General features: G+C 47.5%; 3 protein-coding genes across 6 annotated transcripts; 2 read left to right on the forward strand and 1 right to left on the reverse strand.

Annotated features, from left to right (window-relative positions):
- The first annotated feature begins 272 nt into the window (after positions 1 to 272).
- Positions 273 to 17,195, forward strand: LOC128268708 (sortilin-related receptor-like). The gene is made up of 14 exons (XM_053005900.1): positions 273 to 644; positions 7,829 to 8,086; positions 8,168 to 8,329; positions 8,404 to 8,527; positions 8,621 to 9,011; positions 9,080 to 9,346; positions 9,438 to 12,431; positions 12,613 to 12,772; positions 12,836 to 13,115; positions 13,204 to 13,920; positions 13,991 to 14,250; positions 14,328 to 14,596; positions 14,677 to 14,845; positions 14,921 to 17,195. Exons 1-14 carry the CDS (start codon positions 273 to 275, stop codon positions 15,239 to 15,241), a joined length of 6,744 nt encoding a protein of 2,247 aa, XP_052861860.1. The 3' UTR covers positions 15,242 to 17,195.
- On the reverse strand, positions 17,193 to 19,184 carry LOC128278817 (meiotic recombination protein SPO11). The gene is made up of 4 exons (XM_053017543.1): positions 18,340 to 19,184; positions 17,805 to 18,282; positions 17,602 to 17,739; positions 17,193 to 17,501 (listed from the first exon to the last, which is right to left on the reverse strand). The coding sequence occupies exons 1-4, from the start codon at positions 19,182 to 19,184 to the stop codon at positions 17,193 to 17,195; spliced, it is 1,770 nt and encodes a 589-aa protein (XP_052873503.1).
- Positions 19,185 to 19,786: 602 nt separating this feature from the next.
- LOC128277999 (hydroxyacylglutathione hydrolase, mitochondrial) lies at positions 19,787 to 20,981 on the forward strand. Of its 4 annotated transcripts, XM_053016623.1 has the most exons (3): positions 19,787 to 19,825; positions 19,982 to 19,996; positions 20,053 to 20,981. In XM_053016623.1, the coding sequence occupies exon 3, from the start codon at positions 20,103 to 20,105 to the stop codon at positions 20,892 to 20,894; it is 792 nt and encodes a 263-aa protein (XP_052872583.1). In that variant the 5' UTR covers positions 19,787 to 19,825; positions 19,982 to 19,996; positions 20,053 to 20,102; the 3' UTR covers positions 20,895 to 20,981. The 4 variants fall into 4 exon arrangements, with proteins under 4 accessions (XP_052872583.1, XP_052872584.1, XP_052872582.1 ...); XM_053016624.1 differs by lacking the exon at positions 19,982 to 19,996 and having other exon boundaries at positions 19,816 to 19,825; positions 20,060 to 20,981; XM_053016622.1 differs by lacking the exon at positions 19,787 to 19,825 and having other exon boundaries at positions 19,859 to 19,996.
- The last annotated feature ends 5,480 nt before the right edge of the window (positions 20,982 to 26,461 follow it).

Genomic DNA, 26,461 nt, shown 5'->3' on the forward strand with positions numbered 1-26,461 from the left:
CATTTACGTATCCCTGCTGTTTGACAGTGTGTTGTTCCCGGTGCTGCGCTGTGATTACTGCGTGTGATACTGACACAGAACCAGAAAGCGTGTCCCCACGGTGAATTGCAGTGCGTACGGAGCAGAGTGTGTTTATTGGAACCAGGTTCTGTTCGCGAGTGCTCGGTCCAGAAGGCTACGGAGAGGACGAACGATAGCCTTCGAGCGCCATCGCGCGCGCCTTCTCGAGCAAAATGGCGCATCCGGCGGTGATACGATGGTGGTGCTGCTGGATGGTTGTAATGTTGGCCTTCGTGGTCGTTCCGACGGAACAACAGCACGGCGGCACGGTGCGGCACGGGTTTCCGCCCGATGTGCTACACGTGGAACCCGACATCGACACCTCCCGCAGGTTACCGCGCACGGTCACCCTGGGGGCTGGCGACGAATCGGTTGATCCGGAGGTGAGCACATTGCTGGGCAGATCCGCTTTCCTGCGGAATGAGTTGCTGCATCGGGCTCGCCGTGACGTTGGGCCGAATGTCAAAAATGGTTCCGCGACCGTCGACGGCTCGTCAGCTGGCGGAGCAGCAAGTGGCAGCAGCACAATAAATGCCGCCGCATCGACGGAATTTACCTCTTCATCGTCGGCAATCGTGGCAAAGGTAAGTGACCGACCTGTCCTGTCTTTCCTGCTGTCTTTCTTCTCTTTCTTTGTCTTGCTCTATTTACTCAACAGTATCAGGTCGTCTGGTGTCCGTCGATGAAGAGCTCTCTTTCTCCCTCTGCCTTTCTCTCTCTCTCTCGCTCTTGTTAATTGCATTATCTTCCGACGCACTCTGTGAATCAATTCTCGCCGCTAATCTGAAGAAATAATAGTCCTAGACGATGTTGGCCGTATTTATGATTTGCCACCGCCACAGGGGTCGTCGGCATGAATGCAATAAAAAGGAATGTGTTTACTCATTGCGATCTGGTTAGGGCGGGTGACACAATTTTATTAAACTATTTAACTGTCGCACCGCCCAAAGGTCGTTTTATGTACTTCGTGTCTGTCCGGCACAAGCGGTAATTGTATGTGAAGCCCCGTTTAAAACACATTATCTGTGTCTCTTCAGAAACGTACGGCCCATTTTTCGTTATTATTATTGCGTCCTGCGTCATCGTTCAATGTATTTAACCAATTTGCTACCATCAGATACGATGATTATCATTGTAAATAGCATTAACCACGGGTGCGGGTCCAAATGAAGCTTATTACTCATCTAGCGATTGAACCTACCAACCCGATCCGATAGGTGGAAAACGGATCGAAGAGCCGCGGAAACGAAGTGTTATGATCTGATAAAAAAACCCATTTCGTGCGCTGGTCGCAATGGCGCAGCACGATTTCTAGAATGTGCTAGCGCAGATGTCCACAGTTGACATGGGGCTTCTTTAGCCGGTCGTACGTCTTATCATCGTTTGCGGTGGTTTGATAACATGTTCCAATCGCAACAACCGCGCTAAGCCCCGCGGTGCGCCTTAACGGGAACAAAGAACGCTGACGATGGCAAAAATGCGCCGCTCCGGTTGGTCACAACCGAGGAAAAACTGTAAACAAACGTAGATTCCCAGATACCTGCTTCTGGCTGGCTGGCTGGTGTGTGTTAGTATTGTTGCTTTAATGTCACACTTGCGCAGAAGCGATTACTTGCGGAGGAGCAGGGCATATGTGAAGGAACAAAAAACTTTATCACATGCTCTTCACAGTTAATAAATCAGCACTGCCATCAGCGCCAAGTGCAATTTCAACACTTAAACCACAGCGATGACGTTTTTTGTTATTCTTCGCTTTCGATAAGATATGCTTTTGGAACTTTTGAAACTACAAAACCTGCAAAGGTGTCTCGTAAAGGGTTCCACTTTTGCTTTCGAATTATTGTTTGTTTTTATAGAAATATGCAAAATACAATCGATAAGCCGCAGTCGCCTCGTAGCGCATGCACCGTTATTTACCGTATCTCGGTACAAGCAGTAAAGATAGCGAAGGTGCGTTAACTGGACGATAACGCTGTTTAATAGTGCGCCTGTTTTAGCCCTGTAGCTTTTTGCTAAACTGAAAACGTGCTAGGGCTTCCGGCATAAAACATAACGAAACAAATAACTTTTGTTTTGTGGGTTGCGTTTTTCGTTAGGTGGAGGGACATGTTTTGCGCATATTGTTGTCATTAAGACGGTAAATAAACAAATCAGAGCTTCTGTGTTGCTAAGGGTACTTTTTGCGCTCAACACTAATGGACAGAAGAAAATGAAGAACAATTACTTCATTAGCACACCACACTCACAGGCTGGCTGAATGAATGCATTGAAGCATTGCAGGTGCGCCTGAGCATTTGAGTTGCAATTTTGCCTTTCACGGAGCCGTCCGTTGTAATGCGATACACTCTCGCCAGGAATTACGGGCATCACGGGCGAACATGAGCTTCTTCTTCCTTCCGGTGCAACCAACGTTGGCAGCGTTGCAATAGCACCAGCGGGCAAATGGGAATTATTGCAGTCAAGTGTCAAGCTTTGGTTCACTCTACGGCCTGCCACGTGTTCCGAGCGCAGTAGGCGCCATTTCGATACCTCCGATGTGCTGTAACGCGCTTTTCGGCGATGGTGAGATTTAATTAGAAACGCCATTTGATGGTGAATATTCGATTTTTCGCACTCTCGATGCTGCATTAAAACAACACAAAACAAAATGCCAATGGCAATTTTGTTCGCGTTTGTCTCAATGCCAAAGCATCAACCCGAGAAAAGCGTTGAATAGTGTTAGCTGCTGTGGATTACTCACCGACTCCGGGACCGCCATAATGTTGCCATAGTGATTACCACTATATCAGTGCCCCGCATTGTGGAAACGATTTCGGAGCAGCAAACAATGGGAGATGTAATTTGGACAATCAAACGATTTAATGCGCTCGCGAGGACTTACAGGATGAACGCTGCCCGCTTCTAGTGACAGTGCCACCGTTTGTAACACAATATGCGGCCCTGCCTTCAATGATGTAGGGTAAATTAAGCAGAGACTGAACATTTTCCACCACTTTTCCTAACAAGTAGAACACTTTGTTAATTTGATTTTATTCTGAAACGGGGTTTGGCGATCCACTGAGTAAGGTTTTTTTTCTATGGTACCACAAAAGAATTGGCGATGCTCGCATTCCATATTTAGCCTGCTGTCTGTGATTCATTCTTATAATTCGTCGACGAGGTCACGTTGAAGATGTGACACTTTTGTGATTTAATTCACACTTGATTTCCAAAATCGTGCAAGAACTGCTAATTAGAGCACGCGGTTGATCAACAGGTGTGTGTTGCGTCTCTCGGGGTTTGCGACATTGCGCGTTTGTTTTGATAATGCGCTTGTTTCACAGGGTTTACGCTTTTACAGTTTGTGACCTAAACACTTTAAATGGACATTAAATACTCGGAACCAGTTCCTTTATTTCTACTTTGATCAAATTCTTTTTCCCGGCCAAAGTTTTCACATTTGAATATTCCTCAAAGCAAAGGAGTGCAACGTACTAGGCTGCTCATTAAATTCGGAGCCTCGACAACAGAAAGTGCTGCTACGAGCCTGATTTTTTTGTGTGATATTGGTACACTCTTCAAATGAACGTAGGTGAAGTTTCGTTTCAATCGGTCACTTAATTTTTTTTTTACAAGCCATTTAGTATCGACATGTCACAGTATTTTTTACAATGGAAAAAATCAAGTATTTGCAGTGATTTAATTTTTATTTTTGGAAGGTTTAAAAGCGAAGGAAAATTATGAGTGAATGTTGAAAGTGTATAAGGACTCTTCACCTGTAATTAGTGGGTTAAAAGGGGGGTTTCTGAGTTTAAACGTAGTCGTAGTAGCCTTCAAGACAATCCATGTCAAAAACGTGGAAAAAAGACACAACACCTGAAATCGTAAAACAATACAGGATATCGTTTTCGAAAATCGTCCAATCAGACGTGACGTGACAAAAATACTGTCGATACTAAAAGGCTTGTAAAAAAAAGTAAGTGACCGATTGAAATGAAACTTTCCATACGTTCATTTGGATAGTGTACCGATATGACAAAAAAAAAATTAGACTCGTAGCAGTTATCGTATCGTAGCCCTCTGTTATCGAGGCTCCGAATTTAATGGGCAGCCTAGTATATATTTTTTGAAACCAAAAAATTGGGAAAATTGGCTATTCAACTGGCCTTAAAGGGCAGATGAATCAAGGGTTGATACAATATAGTTTGAGATGTGATTTACTTCGTCGATAGTTGCTGAACTTCATCCCGGAAGCGTCCAATAAAGCCTATATCAATCGTATTTTGCCCAATTGAATCCACTCACCGTGCACTACTTCTTCGTATATTGTACTGCTTGCTGTCACATCCTTAACTCGTGTGAGCCATGGTTACTTGGTTGAAAAAAACGTATAAAACTCAATGAAAACCACCCAAACGTTCACTTGCTTGAAGTGAAAGGACTCATTAAGCTTAGTTCAGGAGGCGATGCATTTTCTCAGTCTCTTTTTGCATCGCTATCGCCTGTGTGGCCAATGCAGTTATAGGATTCACATAAATTTAACTTTTCTGAGAAATTTGGTTGCATACTACAAATAAGGAGAGTGTGAACCGAGTTTCTGCGGTGCCCTGGGCCTCGCAAAGTTTTATTGCAGCTGCTGAGTAATCATAACCTCTGAGGTTGAGGGGGGCTCTAGTGTTCTGGTGGGTACGCTATTGCACAAGTAAAGCAGAACTCGTCCGCCGCCGTTCTGGAAGGAACACCGGGCAGCAAAAAAAAACATGCTGCGTTTTGTGCACCGTCGGCAAACACTTTCTTCGCAGAAAGGAATCGTATTGCGCTACTATCACCACATAGTGCAGATAGTGTTGTGGGTCGAGGGAGCATGAGTCAGCTGTGCTCAAGTTTTGCGCTGCACAACTCGTTGCTTCATTTCGATTTAATTCTCATGATAGCCATTTTAATTCTTCTGCCATCCCACGAGGTTGCTCAACGAGTGGAAAAGCTAGTGGATAGAGCATTACCAGGATGGGGCATTTTTAAGACGAAGAATATTTTCTGTAAAACATCACGTAACTGAATATCAGATTATTATGATTTTTATTATTAAATGATTTGTCAAATGAGTAAAAGTTTGTTATAAAAATGGTAGCGAAATGCTGGCGAAAGTCCTGAATAGAAATAAGGCAGATATACAAAAAACCAAGCTTAACAAGTTATAATTTACCTAACTGGTGTGCTTAAATAATAAACATTATTTGTTTCAAGAACATTTTGTACTTGAAATTGTTTAAGCGATGAAAAAAGCTACAAGTTTATTTTGTTGTATGATACAATGATTGCCCATTGTATCATACAACAAAATTAATTTCAAATTGTGTCATTCCCTGTATTCGGGGTTCAACGATGTACTGATGTTCGTCGTAATGAAATATTTTCATGAATATTTTATTACGTTAGCAACATTCTTTATCTCGGGTTTCGGTCGAACTCAGCCTTATTTAATTTCAAGGTTAGTGCGCCATCTGTTGATGTTGATATGAATTGATCGATAAACGACTTTACGTTCAATTGACGTTTCGGACGCAATTTAGCTTTTATAAATAACCAATATTAAAATAATTGCCACATCCGAACGCAGTAACCTAAGGCAATCTTGCATAATGGTAACTAATTTATTAAAATACATTTCAAGAAGAATATAAAAATTCTTACTTTCTCTAATAAAGTCTTCTTAAAATGACACGTCTTTGTGAGCTTTGAAGTTACATTCAAACAACACTTCGAGTACATGTTGACGAAGTTACGCGAGGCATGCCATGCAGATTTAGTTCACGTTTGCGTACCGCTTGCGAACGGAAGAAAGCAACGGTGCGAGAATAAAGACAAAATTATTGAAATGTTTTCTATTTTCGTTTCAAGAAGAAAACGTGCCCAGATGACCATGAGGTTGAACCGTCGTTGTTTACCTAGTAAGACGCCCTGGGGCGTTGTTTTGAATTTTGTTTCACCTTCTTATTGCGATTTATTTCGTTGTCACACCGTGTCCGAAGCCCGAAGTGAAGGGCATAGTAAGTTACAGACAAGCAATAGCATGAAAGGATTACTACTGTTTTGGCTAAACACTTCAAAAGCTATCGATTCGGTTTGGGAGTCATTCGACAGAGCAAATGTTCCTGTTCTCTGTGGCGGGAGTGTTCGGCTTCCGCCCAGCTCGTCGTGGGTGCATCGCGGTGGGTTGCAGTTGTTATTGTGTTTTGCGTATAAACGTGCAAAGGCCATGTTAAATCAATACCGTATCGTAATCAATTGACGTGTGCACCGCACAATGATCAAAGTGTCTTTTTTCTGTTCCTCTTTCAAGCCAATTGCAAAACCAAACAATGTTGTAGGTAAAATCGCGCAAGTTAGTACAGTATTACAATTGTAGCATTATTTGAGCGAACTTCAATAACGGTTTTTAGTTCAATTTTGTTGTCATTGTTCGATTGAACGATTTAATAATAATTGCAGTTCGCAAGAATCGCTAGAGAGCAATCACTATATTAATAGTAGTTCAGGTCCAGTACATCCGGGGCCTGTGGTGATTCAAAGCGCCTATGATTGTTTTTTAGCGTTTAAAACCGTGTCGGGTAATAAAATGAATCATTTTGATTAGTACCAAGCGGGCGGGACCAGAACAGAATGTGCGGAAGAATGTTAGCGATTGTTGCATTTCAAGTACCGGATTATCACACTTGCTACTCTTCATGTGATTCTCCGGAAGGCAACAAATCTCCGGTTGACATCGGAGCTACCAACTGCCGTGGTGGTGGGTATAATAGCCCGCAGCACAAGATTGCTATCGTCCGTCGGACGTGGGGAAAACAACCCACCGGATGAGACGTGTTAGTCATCGTCGCTATCATCCCTTTGCTCTGGCTCCTTCTTAGGATGCTACACCAATTGTTGCATGATGTGTTTTATTTTTTGTTGTGCCGTCATTTGATTTCATTATCACGAACCCCCCGGGCAACTCATTGCATAAATTTTCTTCGTAATCGTATTAAAAACGGTTTTTTTCTTGAAAAAGAGATAATTTGTATGAATCAAAATTTCACCAGAACAGCAGAGTAATGTCCAGCGAAATCAAAAGCGTAATATGCTCGTCTACCAACGGGTTATTGGACGGTAACTGTTTTCAGTTCCTCTCAAGCGTAACTTTGTATTGATGAGCACAATTGATGGCTACAAAAAATGTGCTAAACGATCAATTTATCACTATGTGCACTAATGTTTGTTTTTGGCTCCGGAGGCCCGTTCCAGTTGGTTGAAAGATTGTGACCTCTTTCGATGTGGTTGAGAAATATTTACATTTGAGGACCGTGTGAAGAAAGCTTGTCAGCATTTTAAAATGATGCTGGTAGCAGCGAGAGAGTTCGAAACGAAACTCTTCGTTCGTGTTGGGCTTATGATTACATTATGAATGCAATAAACACACAACAATGAATAATTTGTATTTTGATAAGTACGTATGCGGGAGGCGAATATGTTTGAATTCGATTTGTTTGGATTATGTAGCAAAGTTTTCAAACCAGTATAACTGAGTCGTTTCCGATCGTTCAGTTTTAGGACAATGTACATCATATTCAGAATGGAAAAATGATGATCAATAATGCAAAACTGTTCATTTATTTACATTGCTGTTTCCAAATTTAGTCCTCACCAAAGTTCACGATAAATTGTTATGTGACATGGAACACATTGCCAGACATTTTTTTTCAAATTTCCTTAATTTATCTGATTATTTTAATTTTACATTTCTCCACAGACAACTCAATTGAATGATTCCCATGGACAGCTAATCGTGCACTGGTTGGGAGAAGGAACCGACATAATGATCTGTCTCGCGCGTGAACCGCCAGACACAGACTTGAAGTCGCCACCGCCGCCGCCCTCGCGGATATTCATGTCCAACGACTACGGCGATACGTTCGAAGATAAGACGAAACAGTTTATGCTCGATGTGAACGGAACGAAGGTGAATTCGACGGTGGAGCAATTTTTTACTCATCATAAGTTTAACACTGTACGTTTCACAGCCATACAATGGCGGCCGTTTTTTGCACAATTGAACTACGTATTAATTTTGTTCATCTTCCGACAATAGATTGTTTTTATTGATCCCCGCAATCAAGCAATATTCACTTCCGAAGACTTTGGAAAAACGATCACCGTGAGAAAGCTGGATTTTACACCTTCTGACGTTTCGTTCTATGATGCCGATAGTCGTACGTTCCTTGTCCTCGACAAACGTGATCCGCAGCGGAAGGTTGGTTGCTAAACGGCTTAGACGTATTTTCATAAACAAAGCGCCCAATAACGACGACCGCTTTCTTTTCGTAGCTCTACTACACCACCGACTTTGGGGCTTCGTTTACCCTTTTGCAAAGCTACGTAAAATCCTTCCTGTGGTCGTCTGGCGAAGGAGTTCCGATCCATCTCTACGTGGAGCGAAAAGAACCGACAAGTAAGTTCCTTCGGATCGCGTGAGTCGCGAGATCTAGGGGAACGCGTGTTGTGGCATACATTAATTTGCCCTGTTTCATTCTATTTCACACAGACACTTCGTCGGTAATCTTCTTCAACGCGGCCGATCTGTATGCGGGAAACCGAAAGTTTAATGTGCTGATCGAAAAGGTGGAAGATTTTCATATCAAGAAAGACTTTATGTTTGCCTCGCAACGTCTGCCGAACAACACGCAGCTGCTGATATCGTACAAGCGGGGCAAGTTCGTGAAGGCAGATTTCCAAACGGAACTGGACATTCGCGGATACCACGTGGCCGACGTGGAGGGCCGACGGATCATGATTTCGGTCGTGCACACCGAGCGCATCTCGCACCTGTACGTGTCGGAGTCGAACGATGATTTAACCGACATCAAGTTTGTACCAAGCTTGGAGAACGTCTTCAGCTACATACCGGACCTGAACTGGCGCTCGAGTTGGTTGGTGTAAGTAGTGCGCAAATTGTGTTCGAATCGTTGGGGCGGGATTGTTGACGGATGTTTTGATTTTGCAGCAAATCTTCTGATACGGCATTCACCGACCTGTACCGGGTGGAGGGTTTGCGTGGTATCTATATTGCTTCGAAGATGAATCGAATCCCGGTTGCCGAAACGATCACGCCCGACTATCTGGTGTCGGTGATCACGTTCGATCACGGTGCTACTTGGCGGCCGATCAAGGCACCCGAAGCGGACGATGAAGGCCAACCATTGACGAACTGTGGCAAAGATTGTAGCTTGCATTTGTTGCAAAAGTTTTGCTCACTGTACCCGGTAACGAGGTGAGTTTTGAGAGGGCCCCAAAGAACAGGGGTTGGATACGCGCGAGATGCTAATCGGGGCTATTTGCATGCTTTTTTTTCGAACCCGAAGGTCGGTTACTATCATGAGCTCTAAATCAGCCCCCGGGGTCATCATGGCATCGGGCGTGGTGGGAAAATCGCTCAAAGGTCACCCGGGCGTCTACATTTCCCGCGATGCTGGCCTGACGTGGAAGCAAATACTCAAGAACTATCATTTCTTCAACATGGGCGATCATGGGGGTCTGCTGGTGGCCGTGAAGTACTTCAAATCGAAGGGCGAAACGAACGAGATCCTCTACTCGACCGACGAAGGTGAAAAGTGGCAATCGGCTCCGTTCAGTGGCTCCCAGCTCAAGGTGTACGGACTCATGACGGAACCGGAGGCGAACGGAACCATCTTCACGCTGTTCGGGTCGGAACAGGACGAACACCGGTGGCTTATTATCAAGCTGGACCTGAAGCAAGCGTTTACGTCGAACTGTACCGAAGATGACTACAAGTTTTGGGCACCCGGTGGGCCGCACAATGCCAGCGCGGGATACTTTATGCCGTGCGTTCTCGGTCGACAGGACACGTACCAGCGGCGCAAACCGCACGCAAACTGTCACAATGGGCTCGACTACGAGCGTCCGATTCGGCAGGAAGTTTGTGCGTGCAACTACTGGGACTTTGAGTGCGACTTCGGGTTTGTGCGCAGCGGACAGAAGCGTTCGTTTTGCGTGCGCAACCGAACGTCCACGCACCTCGTCGATCCGTACGCGATTCCGGCTTCCTGTAAGGCGGGTGCGTTTTACAATCGCACCCGTGGATACCGCAAAATCGAAGGGGATGTGTGTGTCGATGGCTTCGCGTCCCAGTTCCTGCCGCAGCCCGTCCCTTGTCCGGTCGGCGAGATGAACGAGTTCTTGATCGTGGCCCAGCGGGAAAAGATCTCTCGCATTGATCTGCGCCCCGACGGAACCGAGGAACGACTCGATCTGGCCATTGAAGGGCTGAAGAATGTGATCGCGATCGAGTTCGACCTGAAACGGAACTGTGTTTTCTGGGCAGACATCATGACGGACGTGATTGGGCGGCAGTGTCTGAACGGGAACGCCACACCGGAAGTGCTGGTGGATAATGGATTGTCGTCGGTGGAAGGTATGTCGTACGATTGGATCTCCGATGTGCTGTTCTTCGTGGACGGAATGCGATTGATGATTGAAGCGCTGCGTGTACCGCCGCCGGCCACCACGGTGAACTCCGCAACCGGTCACCGGGTACCGAACATTCGGCGCACCATCATCGACGGGAAGCATCTGAACAAACCGCGCGGAATCGTTGTGCACCCGCTCGAGGGGTACCTGTTCTGGACGGACTGGAACTCGATTCGACCGTCGATCTCGCGCTCCAACATGGATGGTACGGATGTGCGCGAACTGTTCACCAAACCGGACGTGGCCTGGCCGAATGGTGTGACGATCGACTACATGGCCGAGCGGTTGTATTGGGTGGACGCGAGCAAGGATTACATTGCCAGCAGCGATCTGGAGGGCAAAAACTTCCACAAGGTGCTGCAGCAGGACCCGTACGTGCAGCACCCGTTCGCCGTGGCCGTGCTCAAGGACGTCATGTACTGGGACGATTGGAAGAAAAACTCCGTCTTCTCGGCCGACAAGGACCACGGCATCATGGTGCGGTTGGTGGCCGAAGGGATGGCCAACTCGATGGACATGAAGGTGTACGGCCACACGATCCAGATCGGAACCAACGGGTGCGCCGGAGCGGACAATCGCTGCTCGCACATGTGTGTCGCAGGGCCAAAGAACACCATCAGCTGTCTGTGCCCCGACGGGATGGAGCTGAGGGGCGGCACCAAGTGTGAGTGTCCGCAGGGCACGACGCCCGATCCCGGCGGTAGCTTGGTTTGCAAACGCACGGGCAAGACGTGTGGGGCAAAGTTTTTCGACTGCAACAATACGATGTGCGTGCCGCTTATATACCGATGCGATGGGGACGATGATTGTACGGACGGCAGTGACGAGGAGGGCTGCCCGGCGGGGAAACCGGCCTGTCCGCCGCACATGTTCACGTGCAAGTCGGATCGGCAGTGTGTGCCCAAGTACTTTGTGTGCGACTTTGACCGCGACTGTCAGGATGGAAGTGACGAGCAGAACTGCAAGACGGCTCAGTGTAAGGGGGACGAGTTCGCTTGTGACAATGGGCGGTGCATTAAGCATAGCTGGGTGTGCGACGGCGAGGACGATTGCCGCGATGGGTCCGACGAGAAGCAGTGCCAGAAGCGCAACGGTACGCGTTTGGTGGAGTGCAAAGCCGACGAGTTCCGGTGTAACGCCACGGCCACCTGTCTGCCGAAGCAGTGGCGCTGCGACACGGAGGTCGACTGCTCGGATGGTTCGGATGAGGTGAACTGTACGCAGAATGCCTGCGAATCGTGGATGTTTACGTGCGTCAGCGATGGAAAGTGTATTTACAAAACGTGGCACTGCGACGGCGAAGAGGACTGTCGCGATGGGAGCGACGAGCGCAACTGTACAACTGCTGGTGGCGGACTCGTCAACAATGGCACTTCGAAAGACACGGGCAAAAAGCCAGGTATTAACTTTATGCCCGGCCAGCAGTGCCACGATTGGATGTTCAAGTGCAACAACGACAAGTGTGTGCCGTACTGGTGGAAGTGTGATGGCGTGAACGATTGTGAGGATCACTCGGACGAGCAAGGGTGCGGCGACAAAGAGGACAATTCGGGCGCGACTACCACCGTGACTCCGTTGCGGCCATCGGTCACACCGACCCGGGCCAGGAATAAGGGCCGTACGTGTGGGTTGCACGAGTATCGGTGCGATTCGGGGACTTGCATTCCGAAGCGCTTCGTTTGCGACGGCTACAACGATTGTCCGGGGAGCGGCGAGGATGAAGAAAATTGTCCCACTCACAAGCTGTGCAACAACAGTAACTTCCGCTGCCGGACGGACGGGGCATGCCTGCCAATGGACAAACTGTGCAACGGAGTAAAGGACTGTGCCGACGGGAGCGATGAAGAGTGCAACTTTCAACCAACGACGTAAGTATCGGATCGATGGACTGCAAATTTATTGCTTCGGGTTTTTCGAAGCGAAGAATATTTGTTTGAATGTCGAAAGTTGCAATATTCTTGCTCCTTGCATGGCGCACCATCTCGTCTGTAGTAAAATATTGTAAAGTCGTTCTTTCTTCTGCTCCTGCTGAATATTTTCCCTAAACAGATCGGATACGACGAACCGAAACTGTAGCACCAATCCGGGTGTGTTCGAGTGCGACAATAGTTGCTTTGCCCTCATTCTGCAGTGTGATGGAAAACCGGCCTGCTACGATGGTACGGACGAGGAGAACTGTAGCGGCAACCGGAAGGGACCTCATTATCAGGTAGGGGTTGTGCCGCTGCCGGGGTTGTAGGAAACATGGTTGACGTTTCTTTTCCTCCCTTAGGTCACCCAAATTAGTGTGGATCAGCGCTCGCTAAACTCGACCAGTTTTCTGATTTACTGGTGGATTCCGCTGCATGCTAACGTGACACTGGAATATTTGCCCTCGATCTACTACAACAAAGAGTGGAAAAATGTCACCAATTGGATTAGCCAGATGGAGTATCGGTTCACCAACTTGAAACCCTACACCAGCTACAAGGTTACGACGTACGTCCGGGTCAAAAACCAACCGAAAATCACGCCTCCGTACATCTACTACGAAATAGCAACAACCGAAGGAAGTATGTATCGTCTGCCTGGAGCCCAGATTTTGGAAAATTGTTGTTTTTCTTGCTAATTTGATGTTTTTTTTGTATTCCAAACCTTCAGTTCCTACACCACCGTTAAATGTTTCGGTGACCCAGAAGAACGGTTCGTTCGTGCAGGTTAGCTGGGAGCCTCCCAAAGAATCGAATGGCCGTCTCGAGGGTTACACCGTTAATTTCCGGTCGCAGTCGAAAAACGTGCTCCCGGCACAGACGGTCAAGGCGAGTATAACCGAAACGAGCGTAATTATCGACAAGGAGTTTAAACCCGACGTCGTGTACGAGTTTTGGGTGAAAGCTCGTAACGGGAAGCACGAATCGGGCACTTCGAAGATGGTGCCACTAAAGTTCGACGGTACGGCGTTTGTCGAGAAGATTAATCGCATCGAGGTACTGAACAAAACGGCCAAATCGGTGACGCTACAGTGGAAGCCGGTGAGCAACGCCGACGGCTACGTCGTTATGCCAATCTTGCCGCAAACGTATCCGGTACTACCGACGATCACGGTCCGGAACGCGACGAACGTAACGCTCGACAATATGGTCCCCGGAACGCAGTACGTCATCAAGGTGGCTGCGTTCGTGAAGAAATTCTTTGGACAGCACGAAACGACGATCATTCCGTTCGACGGTACCCAACTACCGGCGCTGAATGTCGTGGTGAAGGAGATAACCGACAAGTATGCGCTGCTCGAGTGGAGCGAACCGAAGGGGGTCAACCTGGGGGGCCAGTTGGTGTACGGAGTGTACTATGGTACAAGTATGGATGCTCTGTTTGAAGGTAAGATCTTTGAACTCGGCCCCGGTCATTCGTCAGCATATTCAGCTTAAATTCCCTCTTTAATACACAGCTGCACGCCTAAACACCACATCGACCTCGGTCAAGTTGACGGGTTTGACGCTGTGCCAATCGTACCTGGTGAGCGTGGGTATCGTTGGTCCGATCGGACCCGGCCCGCTCGGACGCAATCCGCTAAAGCTGGAGACCGCCTACAATCGCATGCTACCACCAAAGGATCTAAATGTTCACATTAACGAAACTAGTCAAGAAATGACCATCGAATGGCAGCATAGCTGTACCTTGGAGGCAACCGTCTATCCGGCGTACATCGTGAGTAGTCTCCGGTATGACCTGTCCAGGACCTGCTGGGTCTAACATTGGCTGTGTTCCCTCCCCCTATTCGATAGATTACTGTTCGCGAGCTTACGCTGAACCAAACGTCCGTCGTCACGGTGCAACCATCGGGCAACAAGACGCTGGTGCACGTGTTCCGCCGGATTCCGAAAGGTGCCGCCTACGAAGTGTCTGTTAGAACCGACCTGCCTGACGCACAGGCGGCCGTTTATATGGTCAACTCGAGGCAACTTCCGGCGCCCGTGAAGCTGCAGGTGTGGCCAGAAGTGAACGGAACTTACGTGGTGTATTGGAAACCGGTTTCCGACTTCAAGGATGACGGGTGAGCAATGCTCCAACACCGGAGGTATGTGGTGTCCGGGGCCAATTTTAACGCGTCCCTGTTTATGTCCCTGTGCACAGGTACACCTACGAAGTTCTCGTGAAGGAGGGCCTCGCTGTGAACAGCTCTGCGCCACCAGTTGTTACGCTACATTCCAAAGAACCACCCATCCTCATCAACCCGGAGCACTTGAAATCGATCAACGAGAACGGTTTCTTCACCGTTGGTGTGCGACTGAAAACGGATCAGGTTAGTTGGATCGGGGTCGCGGTGGATCCGGCACTCGCTTTGAAGTGACATTTGGTTCCTTTTCCGCTTCGTCAGGGTCTCTTTTCCGACATTGCTGAAGCCGAATCGTTCGCGAGGCACAGTGTTCAAGGCTTGCTACAATCGTCTACATCCTCGAATGCCATATATTGGATGTGGTTGGTGCCGGTGTTAGTGATCGGCATCGCAATGGCCGCGTTGGTGTTCACTTTACAGCGGCATCAGCGGTTGCAGAACTCGTTCAGTCGCTTCGCCAACTCGCACTACGACACCCGAACCGGTGCAACCCGGATCGGCTGCACGCTCGACGACGATGAGCACGAGCACCAGGAAGTTCCACGCAGCTTTTCCGACGATGAACCGCTCGTGATTGCTTAAGAGGTACGGCGATCATCACCAAAAAAAGAAAGAAAGAAATTCACCCACATGTGGTGCTCGATAGCAAAAGATTTCATGCTAAGATATATCGGCGGGCGTTGTCGTCACGGTGCCGTCGTCGTCGGCGTCCCTCGTGTTCGCCACCGAGAGCAGAAGCAGTGATGCGAGCAAAAACAGAACTGAATACCTACGGTGTACGATCCCAAAACATGTAACATGCCCCCCCTCACATGGTCACGATGAGTCTACAAAACAGTCAAACACAAAATGTGTATTGAGTTTAACGAGAAAGGAAAAGAAAACATTAAATAACAAAAACTGAAAAAAGTAAAACAAAGATAAACACAAGCATATAATTCATAACAACTAACGTGTAAGGCATAGTAAATATGAGCGCTCGTAACCGAATCCGCACGCCGGTAGCATCGAGAACGGGCGTGTTGCGGGTTGCGAGCAAACTTTCGAGCAAACAAACCTTGGAAAGACTATTGTAATTTTGTATTTATGTGTTGTTTGTTTTTTTGAGATAGGTTTATTTAAAAATGTAGCGTTTTGTGGAGGGCGTGAGGCCCCGCACCGTTAGGGCAAGAAGTGAGAGCAGGAAAGCAAAGTGTATTAAACAAGGGACGGCAGCGCGGCGCACGCAAGTTAATAGGTAGCAAAGTGTGATCAAATGATGGCGATGGCGATGGCGGAGACTCTCCACACTCCCAGCGTTACGATCCAATATGGTCGGGTTGTAAACTATGTATATTCTATGTTTTTTTTCTTCTTTTTTGTAATGTAATATTTTATCTATGAATTGCGCATGGGGTTCACTGAGGCTGAGGAGGAGAGGAGCGAAAGAGAACAAACTTCGTAACATACCTAAGTTGATGCGAATGGGTTTTCCAGCACAGTAAGTTTAGTAGAGACAATAGAGCAGTAGGCAGGGGGGTCGATGCTCTTTCGGGAGCAAAACTCAGTAGCCACAGAAACGAGCGGAGTAGCGAAGAACGACGATACAAGGAGTGGGGTATATCAGTCCGAAGTGAGCAAGGTGTGTGATGCCTAAGATTGATATTCAGCGAGGAATATATTGGCAAAGGTTAAACAAATGAAGAAAATGTGGAGATACAATAATCATGAGAAACGATGCGTGCGTGCGCCTGTGGTTGCCTGCCTGTGTAAAGAGCGGTAGAGACGAAACGTGACGAAAACGTTGGCTTTGTATCGTCGCTCCCGGAAGTGTTGCAACGCGGCACACCAGTATAGATCCAAAAAAACGAAAAGGCGGCAAAACCCTAAAGTATGCAAATCCTGTACAGTGTAGCGTGCGATTCGGTTAATATTGAAGATAGTCAAATGTGCATATATGATGACGCTGACGGATGGTGAACTGATGAAGTAATCGTCGATCTCCGAACTGACCAGATTAGAGAACCGGAAACGAAACAGAAAAGGAATAGAGGGAACAATCATAAGATATTATCTGTGTGAGTGTGTGTGTGTGTGTGTGTTGGACAAACGGGTACAACGCGTGCGCGCGCGTCTGGGTATTTGGTACGCGGTGGTAGGAACCGTACTTCCTAAATAACTTCCCGGTTTCCTACCTTTCTGTACTGTTAGTTCTTTCGAATGTCCTTTCCTTACGCGATGTGGACTTTTTCCTCCTGTCCCTAATCCCACCCACTGCATGGTCGACGTGAGTTGAAAAAGAATGTGTAATAATCTTTTTATGAGTAAGTAGCGAAAAAAAAACAATAAACGGAATCCGTTGCGCATCCTCCTACCTGCACAGTTTGATGGTTGTGTCCGCTGGACCAGCGTGGTCTTTTCATTAATTGTTCGGTAGAAACTATTGCGGTAGAGCGAACAGAGAAACTTATACAAGGACGTGGTTTTCTTTAACACGTTTAAAATGAATGATATTTTATTCGTCAATACTTTATATAGTTATTATATTTATTGCTCACGCTATTGCTAACTCTTTGCTATAGCACTCTTCGAGCTTTTTCTTTATATAAACCCTAGTGATAAAATCCGATGTGATGTGCAGCAAACTTTCAATCTCTGACTTAAACGCAAGCTGTCGGAGCAGCAGCAGCTCATGTTTCAGGACACCTTCTGCGTATGGCCGCTTGATCATGTGGTCAATTTTCTTTAGCTCCATGTCACGCAAAGGAACGCTCTGCAGCCCGAACAGCTCGATATCCGAAGGAAACAGTCCAATCCATCGCATCGTCGGTATGGCCAATGGTTGCTGACGATGGGCCATCGCCTTTGGAGGTAATCATAAAATAGCACCAAGAGAGAGAAAATAACACGTTGGAGGTTTGAAGATCTAATACGGCTCACACGCGATTGGCCGGTATGCTTACCAATGAGCCAAATTTGTACACGCAAAATATTTCTATACCATGCGGGTCTGCGTCCATAAGCCCGCATACCGGAATGTCGACCGATTCGACAATCTTTCGAAGCAGTAATCGTGTCGAAACATCGGGGTATCCTTTGCCCTGTAAACCAAGGCCTAAGTTATAGCAATGAACCATATATATTCTTTGTAGCAGGGTCCTCCTACCGTGACCAACAGGACTGTGTTGGCACATGTTTCTACGATCCCATCCTCTAGCAATCGCTTAAAGACGGTGTCCTTCTCCACCACCAGCACTACCTTGGCCGTGCAGTGCAATTTAGTAATGCTTGACACGTTCAGTGGTACCGAGGTACCCGAGCGCGCATTGCAGTAGTCGATCGTTTGGCCAGAATCGAGTGTCAGGAGCAGTGGACCAGCAACTAGTCCTTTGGCCGTGTTGAACACATTCACTTGCCACGCCTCAACATCCAGTAGCGCACAGGCGTCGGTAAGGGCCGCGTAACAACAGGCCGGGGTCTGTGTTAGGTCCAGGTGTAGATAATAAAACTCGCGCTTTGTGCAGCTGGTACCGGTGGTGAGCAACTGATAGATGGTCGCAAGCATTCTCACGATCAGCAGCAGCCGATGTTTGGCAACTCTCTTGCCTTTCTTCAGCTCTTGTGACAAACTGGTGCATTGTAACCTTCAAGATGAGCAAAGTTTAATTTTCGATCGGATTAGGGTGCGAAAGCGTACTTACATTCCCGACTCCATTGAACAGTTTTGCCAATTTAACCTTCGTCTCGTCACCAGCGGAGTTCCGTGATTGATGTGTAGTTCGATTTGCTGTAAGATATTGCTGATTTTGTTACGGATCTGAACATGCTGTTCCGACACTCCACTGATCGTCCCCGAGAAGTCCTCATCAACGGCGGTTTCCTGTGTCAAAGTTTGGCAGGGTTCGTCACGCGGTACTTCGGTCAAGCGGTGAGTCGGTTCATCCCCCGACGGAACAGTTTGCATTATAACTTCACAAAGATCTATTACATTCCGATACGTTGTATTGTTGTAAATAAACGGTTCGATAGAGCAGATAGTTTCGTTATTTTCTTCTTGGCCTAATTCTCTTTCGTCGTGAGCGAATGATGATTTAATTTGCATTTGCCTCTGGTCCAATGATTCGACGGTTTGGCTGATCTTGGCATGTGTTTCTACGGCGCCGACATCGTTGCATTTGCTTGTGGTGCTGTGAACGTCGGTGACCTCTCTACAACCGTTTTGCGGCGTTTCTTCTTCCAAAATTTCAACTATATTGATTCGATTTCTATCCTCAGCACGCTCAGATGTTTCCATTTCATTCGTTTGTATGAACTCATCAAATCGAGTGCTTTCGGTATCAAAGACCCCAGAAAGCGATGTGTCTAATTCTGACGAATTTCTAGTAAATTCTGCCACGAAATCTTCCTGGTTCATGTCTGGTTGGCTGTTTCCGTCCGCTTCATTTGATTCGTGATGTGAAAGGCTTTCCTGGGTGAACGAACTCACGGGCTCCAGGGACGCATCGATCAGATCTAGGAAACATCCGTCGCTGATCGTATTGTCCATCTCTTTGCTGATAACAGTTTCTTTCAAATATGATAGGCTTTGTTCGCTTCGATCAACTCTAGGATCGTTTTGTAATCGAACCTTTCTGCCAGTTAGCTTTTGAAATAATTGAAATTCCCTTTTGTCTAGGGGCTTGTAGATTGCTATTTTTCAATTATCTTCGACGCATAGAAACACGTGCTGGTGCATCGTTTGCTTTGACCGGTTGCTTTTACACATTGGCAGCAGGCGACTAAAATACTCACGGCATTCACTTCACGGCAATGTGTAGGAAAATCGAAGCATTGGATAATTAAAGTTGTGCAGACCGTTAATTAAGTTGTGTTTAAACTTTACGATTGCCTTTGTGTAAACGGAACTTTGCTAATCAAATAATCGCACAACAAGGGTTTTCACTGGAACACTTGTTTACACTTAAACCGGGTAAAATATAAATATTCGTTGTCGTTTGATCGAGCCTTGTTTTTTTCGATAGAGCAAATTAACGGTTATTTTTGTTAGTGCACACCGATGCTTAACATTTGCGTGCGAGCTTGCGCACAAGAATGGATGTCAACGGTTCTGCTGTCAGTTTGTCGTCATCAAAACAAAAACAAAACGTCTTTTGATCCGTCTCTTATCAGCCACAGGAAGGCGCAAATGTAAGTGGTTTTCCTCTGTGAGAGCTGCCCAGCGACATTCCCTCGCGCATACCGACGCAGTAAATAATCACAAGTATATCTTATCACACTGACTCCGTTTATTTCTAATGTCGTTCCTGAATCTGCTTCCTCATCGTATTTCGCAACGGCTGACAGCGATCTATTTTACCGGTAAGTTTGAAGGGAAACAAGCAGTGTACGGATTGTTGACCGCCGGTTCGGTTTAGCCACCAGCTTTACCTTTCAGCGAACCCTAACTACTGCCCAAACGACTACCATGGCCAGCATGACGGTGAAAAAGATTCCGGCGTTGAAGGACAACTTCATGTATTTGGTGGTGTGCAACGAAACGCGCAAGGCAGCCGTGGTCGATCCGGTCGAGCCGGATCGTGTGCTGGAAGTGGTGAAGCAGGATGGCGTACAGCTGAACCAGTTGCTTACGACGCACCACCACTGGGACCATGCCGGTGGTAATGAGGCGCTGTCCAAGAAGTTTCAGGAAAATACTGATTGGGGCAAACTGGTCGTTTACGGTGGAAAGGATGATCGTATCGATTGCCTGACGAATCCGGTGGGTCAGGACGATACGTTCGAGATTGGCAAGCTGCGTGTGCGGTGCCTGTCTACACCTTGCCACACGTCGTCCCACATTTGCTACTACATCGAGACGGACCAAGATCGAGTGGTGTTCACCGGCGATACTTTGTTCCTGGCCGGCTGTGGTCGGTTCTTCGAAGGTACGCCCGAACAAATGTACGACGCGTTGATCAACAAACTGTCGGCCCTGCCAGACGACACGAAGGTCTATTGTGGCCACGAGTACGCGGTGCAAAATCTGCGCTTCGGAAACACGGTCGAACCGGACAATACGGACACGAAGACGCTGCTGGAGCAGGCGCAAGCCGCTGATCTGGAAGGCCGTCGCGCTCTGGTACCGTCCACAATTGGGCAGGAGAAACGGACGAACGTGTTCATGCGCGTACACGAGGCAACCGTTCAGGCGTTCGTTGGCAAAAAGACGCCGCTCGAGACGATGCAGGCGTTGCGCGCCGCGAAAGACAAGTTCTAAACGATGGCAACACGGATTGTAAATAACTAAGAATTGTTTGGAAACAAAAAATACATGGTATATGGGAGACAAAGGAAATGTTTGGCCGTCTTGCGATGTTTTATATCTGAAAACAGATTGAAGAAAAACGGAAAAGATATGGAGCAGTGCTCGGGTGGTATCAATCATTTAGTTTATTTGTGAACATTTTAAATTACGAGCTGAATTCTTCCAGTATTGTTTGGATTGAAGTGTAGATGATTGTGTTGCGAGCGCAAAGATTCGGCACCTCCTTTTTGCCTGGAATCGTCGGAAATGGCTTTCTTCAACAGGATAACGATGACGTTGGCAAGTTTCAATCGTAATGGCCTGTAACAACGCCATAATTCTGAAGTGATAAGTTTTATTCCCTCACAAATCGTTGTTGCCTTCGAATGTAGGGTCTCAAACTAATGAATCTTGCCTTCAATGGGCCAATTTGTCTTCAATACATGTAAATTCTTAATTCTGTTGTATTAAAACATACTTAAATAAACTTCTGATCGCCGCCGACCTATCATCCCGAAATCGCTGTCTCCTCTAGGGCTTTGGCCTTGCGCTGCTTTGTTGCCTGGTTTCTTGGCGGATCTATCTGGATACTCTTGCGCAAGTTACTTGTTGTTTTCGTCAGTTGAAGAGGATCCTTGACGTGGCAAATCGTTCATCCCTTCTCGACCGTCTTCGAGTGCTTTATACCATTCATCCACCTGTGTTTTAGGCACAGTCAAATCACCAAATGTATTCTGCAACATTTTCCACGTTTCTGCACATGAAATTTTGTTTGCGATACAAAATTTCACACAATGTCTTTGAGCAGTGGAATTATCCATATTTAAAATCAAATCAGCAACATAAGTTAACTTGTTCTTGATGACGATGTAAACAAACAAACCACCAGATCGCGCCCAAAATTGACATTAGGACAAGTGACAGTTATACCAAGTTGAGAAAAAAATCGTTTTGAAACATTTACAGCGGGAACATTTAAAATTATAAATTTCCGATACTTATTACATCGCACGTGACATCACCAAACACAAGCCAAGGCCAAGTGTCCATCCGAAGTGTCCGAAGATTCCTGCTGTATGCGCGGGCACCTTTGAGTTTCTTGATTAGGTCAAGTAAACGTTAGGTTAGAAAATAAAGAAAATGTTGGATTGTAGGTGAACACAGAAAAGAATCCTTGGTTCTTTCTCCGATCCGACCTCCAATAAATTGGAAAAGCACACATACAACGTTTCGTTAAAACCAAGCATTGTTGTCCCAAGGGAAAATTTTCGTGCATTTAGTGCCAATAAACCAATTAATTCAACAATCGAGTGACACCAGATTTCCGATCGTTTGGTTCACCCGAGCACTTTTATTGAATTGGCCAGGAAAAACGGCTACACTCTGCGCGACGTACATAGGGACCTCACATCCGAGAATGGTTTCATCGAATTATCGAAATATTATTATCTCACGGCGCAACGGACGGGGCAACTCTCGCGGGGCTTTCATATCGGCCCGTGTTTCGGGAGAATCGTGCGGTTTTGGAGATTATTTTCTCCGATCGCTGGTTCGGTGGTATCCTTTTCCCCGGGCTCACGATTATCGACTCCGGTGGCCTCGTCCTGTGCGCGTTCTCCGCAGCGCGACACTGCGGCCATACTGATCGCGGCCCAGCCTAAGCGTCAGCGTATTGCCCCCCCACACTTCGCACGGAATCTAATCCGGATTAGTGCGGCCCGGATGATGGAGTATGTAATGTATTTTTATTTGACTTCACTCGATCCGAACCGGAGACCGGTTGGAGTCGAATTTTCATTTTCGGCTTTCGGTTCCACCGTCCGGAAGGCGGGCCCTTCCTGCGGCACGTCGAGACAGGGCGGGGGCGAGGTGACAAAGTGAATAATGGCAAACGCCATACATTGCAACGTGGCTTACATAAATTAACTTGAAGCCCGGCCCGGCCGACGCGCCGACTTCGGCGTTCTCCGGCGGGCGTTCCACGCAGGACGACGACGACGTCTGGTCGAACGACATCGCACCTTGTTGCGTATACTCGGTGCCCCGCGGACGGTGCCGCCACGTGAGCAGCATCCCCTTCGAGGCGGTTCGCGAGGTGCTGTCGGACTGCATTTTCTTCCCAGGCGTTACTTCATTCTTTACACATCAGCGGCCAGCGTTTGCATTTGCGGGACCGAGCGGAGCGGAGAGAGGATGGGCGCCCCGGGCTAAAGCAGCGGGGCCAACTTTCTCGTTCGGTCGCCGGAAAGGTGGCCACGGTTTGGAAGCCGCGCTATAGAGTGTGGTTCCAATGGCACCACCGGTCGCAGCCAGGAAGGTGAAAAAGTATCTGATTTATAGTCCCCTCCCCGGGCCGCCGCCGCCGGTACTATTCTTACCGTGCCGGTTTCGGTCGTGGGTTCGCCCTTGGGACGTGGAAAAGTTTCGAAATTTTTCTTTTTTCAATTTCCCTTTTCTCCCTTTTTTCGAATCGCCTCCCCATTTTCATTCCTTAATTTCGATCCCATTCCTGGCGGAGCACGCGTGGCAAGATGGCGGCGCCGCGCTCTCTACGTTACGGGTGACTCCCGGATCTTGTGACCTTCTCAGGAGCACGCTCGCGCGCGTACGTGTGTGTGTGTGCATAGGGACGAGGGCGAGTGATTTTCTAGTTTATTTTCGCATTCCTCAAACGAAAGCCAAGCCTTGTCGGAGGCTGGGGGTGGTTGGTCACGGGGGATGTTGTTTCCTTTTCGGTACGTTTCCTTCGGCAACGCGCGCACGGAATGCGGTTCCCGGGGCCCACAGAGCGAGACGACGACCCGTGCTCTCTCTCTCACTCTCTTGCTCCTGGTGGTGGAGCAAAATTAAATTTTAAGAAAACATAAATCGTGCCACTTTTTCAACCGCGCTCCGTCGTTGCCGGGTGAAGGCCGTGTGGCGTGGCGCTTCCAAATTGGCTTCATCGTTCACGGTGTGTGTGTGGAAGCACGGTTGGTACATATTTATGCGTTTGATCGCGTAGTGGTGCGCGCGCGGTGTCACATGTGAGCGCGGAAGTCGTCGGTCGGCAAAACTTAATGGGCGCCCTTCGTCGAAGATAAGCCCTAGCGCGGGGCGCCACCTGCCGTTCGCAAAAGTTCTACGAATGTCTAATTTATCAGATTGTTTGCGGACATGTTTCCCCCGCCGGCGGCGTCTCGGCGGCCTAATGGAGTTCACGGTTTTGCACCGGTCCTCTACTCGGGTTGCGGGCTCGCGGCCCAAAGTGGTTTTTTGGAGCTCCGCTTCATGGCTGACGTGGGAGCGGGCCAGGATTAAATGTTTCCCTTTTGTTTCCGGACCGACTTTCGCCTGGTGCTGGTGTTGTTGTTTTGGGGGCGCCGCCGGTTTTCGCGGAGCAACAGATAGGCAACCCGACCGACCACCCGGCGATGGCAGCGTAGGAGCGAAGGATGGATGATAAAGGTGAGCCAGGTCGCGTCGGCACAGGTGGCTTTTGGGAAAGAGAGAGTGAGAAAGAGAGACTGAGAAAGAGAGAGAGAGGCAAAACGGAAACGATGGAGTGTAATTGAAGGAGAGATGTTTTGATTGGTCCCACGGCGAACTTACCGCGAACTTGATCGGAGCAACGAGTTTCGCGCTACACGTGGCTGCCCATCTCGTCGCGGCCTCTCTCCTTCTCTCTCTGCCTCACCTTGTCTGGCTCTTTTTGTATCTGGCGGAAGCCAATCATCTCGAGTTCCGCCGCGCTGGCCGCGTTGGGTTTTGCACCACCATTTACGAACAACAGCTGCCAAAAACTTGCGCCGAAAGCGAAATGAACTGGAACTGATGGTAAAATGATTGAGAAATGGCCCCGGGGAAACTCCCTCCCTGCAGCGCTGGCAGGCCCTGCCCTTGGGCTGGGTGGAACAATTAAAAATATTGAATATGCATCCCACGCGGCCAGGAGCCACGGCTGCCACGGCTTCTCAAGTTAATCGAAATATTCATCAGAAACCGGTGCAAGGGGCATCGCCATGGGATTACGTCTCCGAGAACACAATGCTTGTCTTTGTTTTGGAGTATTCAATTAACTAAATGCCTTGGGATCGGGATTCAGAAGTTGAAGAATTGGCTCGGAAGTGTCTGGTATGCCCAATAACTTGTGCTAGTCATCTTTGGAAGTTGTGTCGTAGACATTTTTCCCGTGAAAAAGATTCGAAATAAAAAGAATCGGATTGGGCAAGGTCTAGATTATAGGTTAAAGGAATTTGTACTTTAAAGCTTTAAAGCTTTTGCTTCTAGCCACATTTAATGGTGCCGCTCGGTTCGGTTTTTGTTGATTTGGTTGGTTTGGGTTTGGTTAACAAACCTTTTCCTGTGATCAACGAACTGTGAAATGCTAAGCACGAAATCGGGCGGATTGGATTATTGAACTACAAACATCTGGATTACGTTGTACACAAACACTTCTGTGACTTTGAACAGCACGACCTAGCAACGTTGGTATGACTTTCGGACAGTTGCTAGCTATTGCTAGGTGAGCTATTTGAAGGCATACTGGTCTGAGCTTTGGCTGAAAGTATCAATACATTGTTTGCTAACTTGTGTCGGAAAAGGATATCTCACCTAACAGCTGGACAATCAGTGTTCAAAAAACAATCTAAAAGTGCAGACAAGTAGCAAAAGAAAACCTTTGAAGTAAAAGTATATTTTTGTCGTACGCTTCTCAGGATCATTTAAAAAAAATGCAATTCTCCTGGGTGCGCGATATTTAAAACTTTGAAACGTTCGAAAAATAGCCACTGCTCAGTTTGGCACTGCTCCGTTGATTTGAAGAACAGTTTTGTCGGACGACGTTGCCTGGACTCGTCAACAATCCGTTTGACAATCAAGTTTAGATTGGTTGGTAAAATCGTGCGCCGAAAAACTTTAAACTTTTTTACGGTGCCACATCGGGGCTACAAGCGATCCTTGTTCAAATGAGAGTATCTCATGCACACTCACGGGACCACTTCGACTTGTTGCAGTAAAAGAAAGAAAAACATGAAGCCCCAATTTTTTGTGATTGGAGTTTGAAACAACAAGTGCGGACTTTGTTTTATGCAAAAGCAAGAGCGAGCGCCCATCACCGAAGCAAATCCCACACCGGACCGGCACAGGACTACCGGACGACGACGGCATACAAGGAGCTGTCGCCTTGTAAAATAAACTGTCGGCATGAGATATTTTCTTTTCGGTTCCATTGCAAACTTCTCCATTCCGGGCCGAGCCGAACCCAGGGCTGCGTGTATCGATAAAACACCGTCCCCGCAGGATCGATCGAGTGTACGAGGGACCCGACATTGGCCAGCGAAAGAAGTGGAACAAAATCCGACCAAAGTGAGTGAGAAAAGAAAACCATTAAACTAGAAAGTAAAGCAATCGGGTGAAAAATAAATGTGGAAGGAACAAAAAAACAAAGGAAAAAAGGACGAAAATGGTGACGGTGAAATGTGTCGAAGCAACCACACACACACACATGGCGTGGGTTTTCCCGCCCCACACAATGGGCAGTGTCTGGTGGTCCGTTGGCC

The sequence above is a fragment of the Anopheles cruzii genome, chromosome 2 (assembly GCF_943734635.1).
Source record: "Anopheles cruzii chromosome 2, idAnoCruzAS_RS32_06, whole genome shotgun sequence".
NCBI lineage: Eukaryota > Metazoa > Arthropoda > Insecta > Diptera > Culicidae > Anopheles > Anopheles cruzii.

Excerpts from the sequence above, each read along its gene's own strand:
- LOC128278817 (XM_053017543.1), bottom strand. The coding sequence starts at position 19,184 with ATGGACAATACGATCAGCGACGGATGTTTCCTAGATCTGATCGATGCG. Across the intron at positions 17,740-17,804 it reads ACACAGTCCTGTTGGTCACG|GGCAAAGGATACCCCGATGT; the intron begins GTAGGAGGACCC and ends CTTGGTTTACAG. Across the intron at positions 17,502-17,601 it reads TGTACAAATTTGGCTCATTG|GCGATGGCCCATCGTCAGCA; the intron begins GTAAGCATACCG and ends TTACCTCCAAAG.
- LOC128268708 (XM_053005900.1), top strand. The coding sequence starts at position 273 with ATGGTTGTAATGTTGGCCTTCGTGGTCGTTCCGACGGAACAACAGCAC. Across the intron at positions 8,330-8,403 it reads AACGTGATCCGCAGCGGAAG|CTCTACTACACCACCGACTT; the intron begins GTTGGTTGCTAA and ends TTCTTTTCGTAG. Across the intron at positions 14,251-14,327 it reads CCGTCTATCCGGCGTACATC|ATTACTGTTCGCGAGCTTAC; the intron begins GTGAGTAGTCTC and ends CCTATTCGATAG.
- LOC128277999 (XM_053016622.1), top strand. The coding sequence starts at position 19,933 with ATGTCGTTCCTGAATCTGCTTCCTCATCGTATTTCGCAACGGCTGACA. Across the intron at positions 19,997-20,052 it reads GACAGCGATCTATTTTACCG|CCACCAGCTTTACCTTTCAG; the intron begins GTAAGTTTGAAG and ends GGTTCGGTTTAG.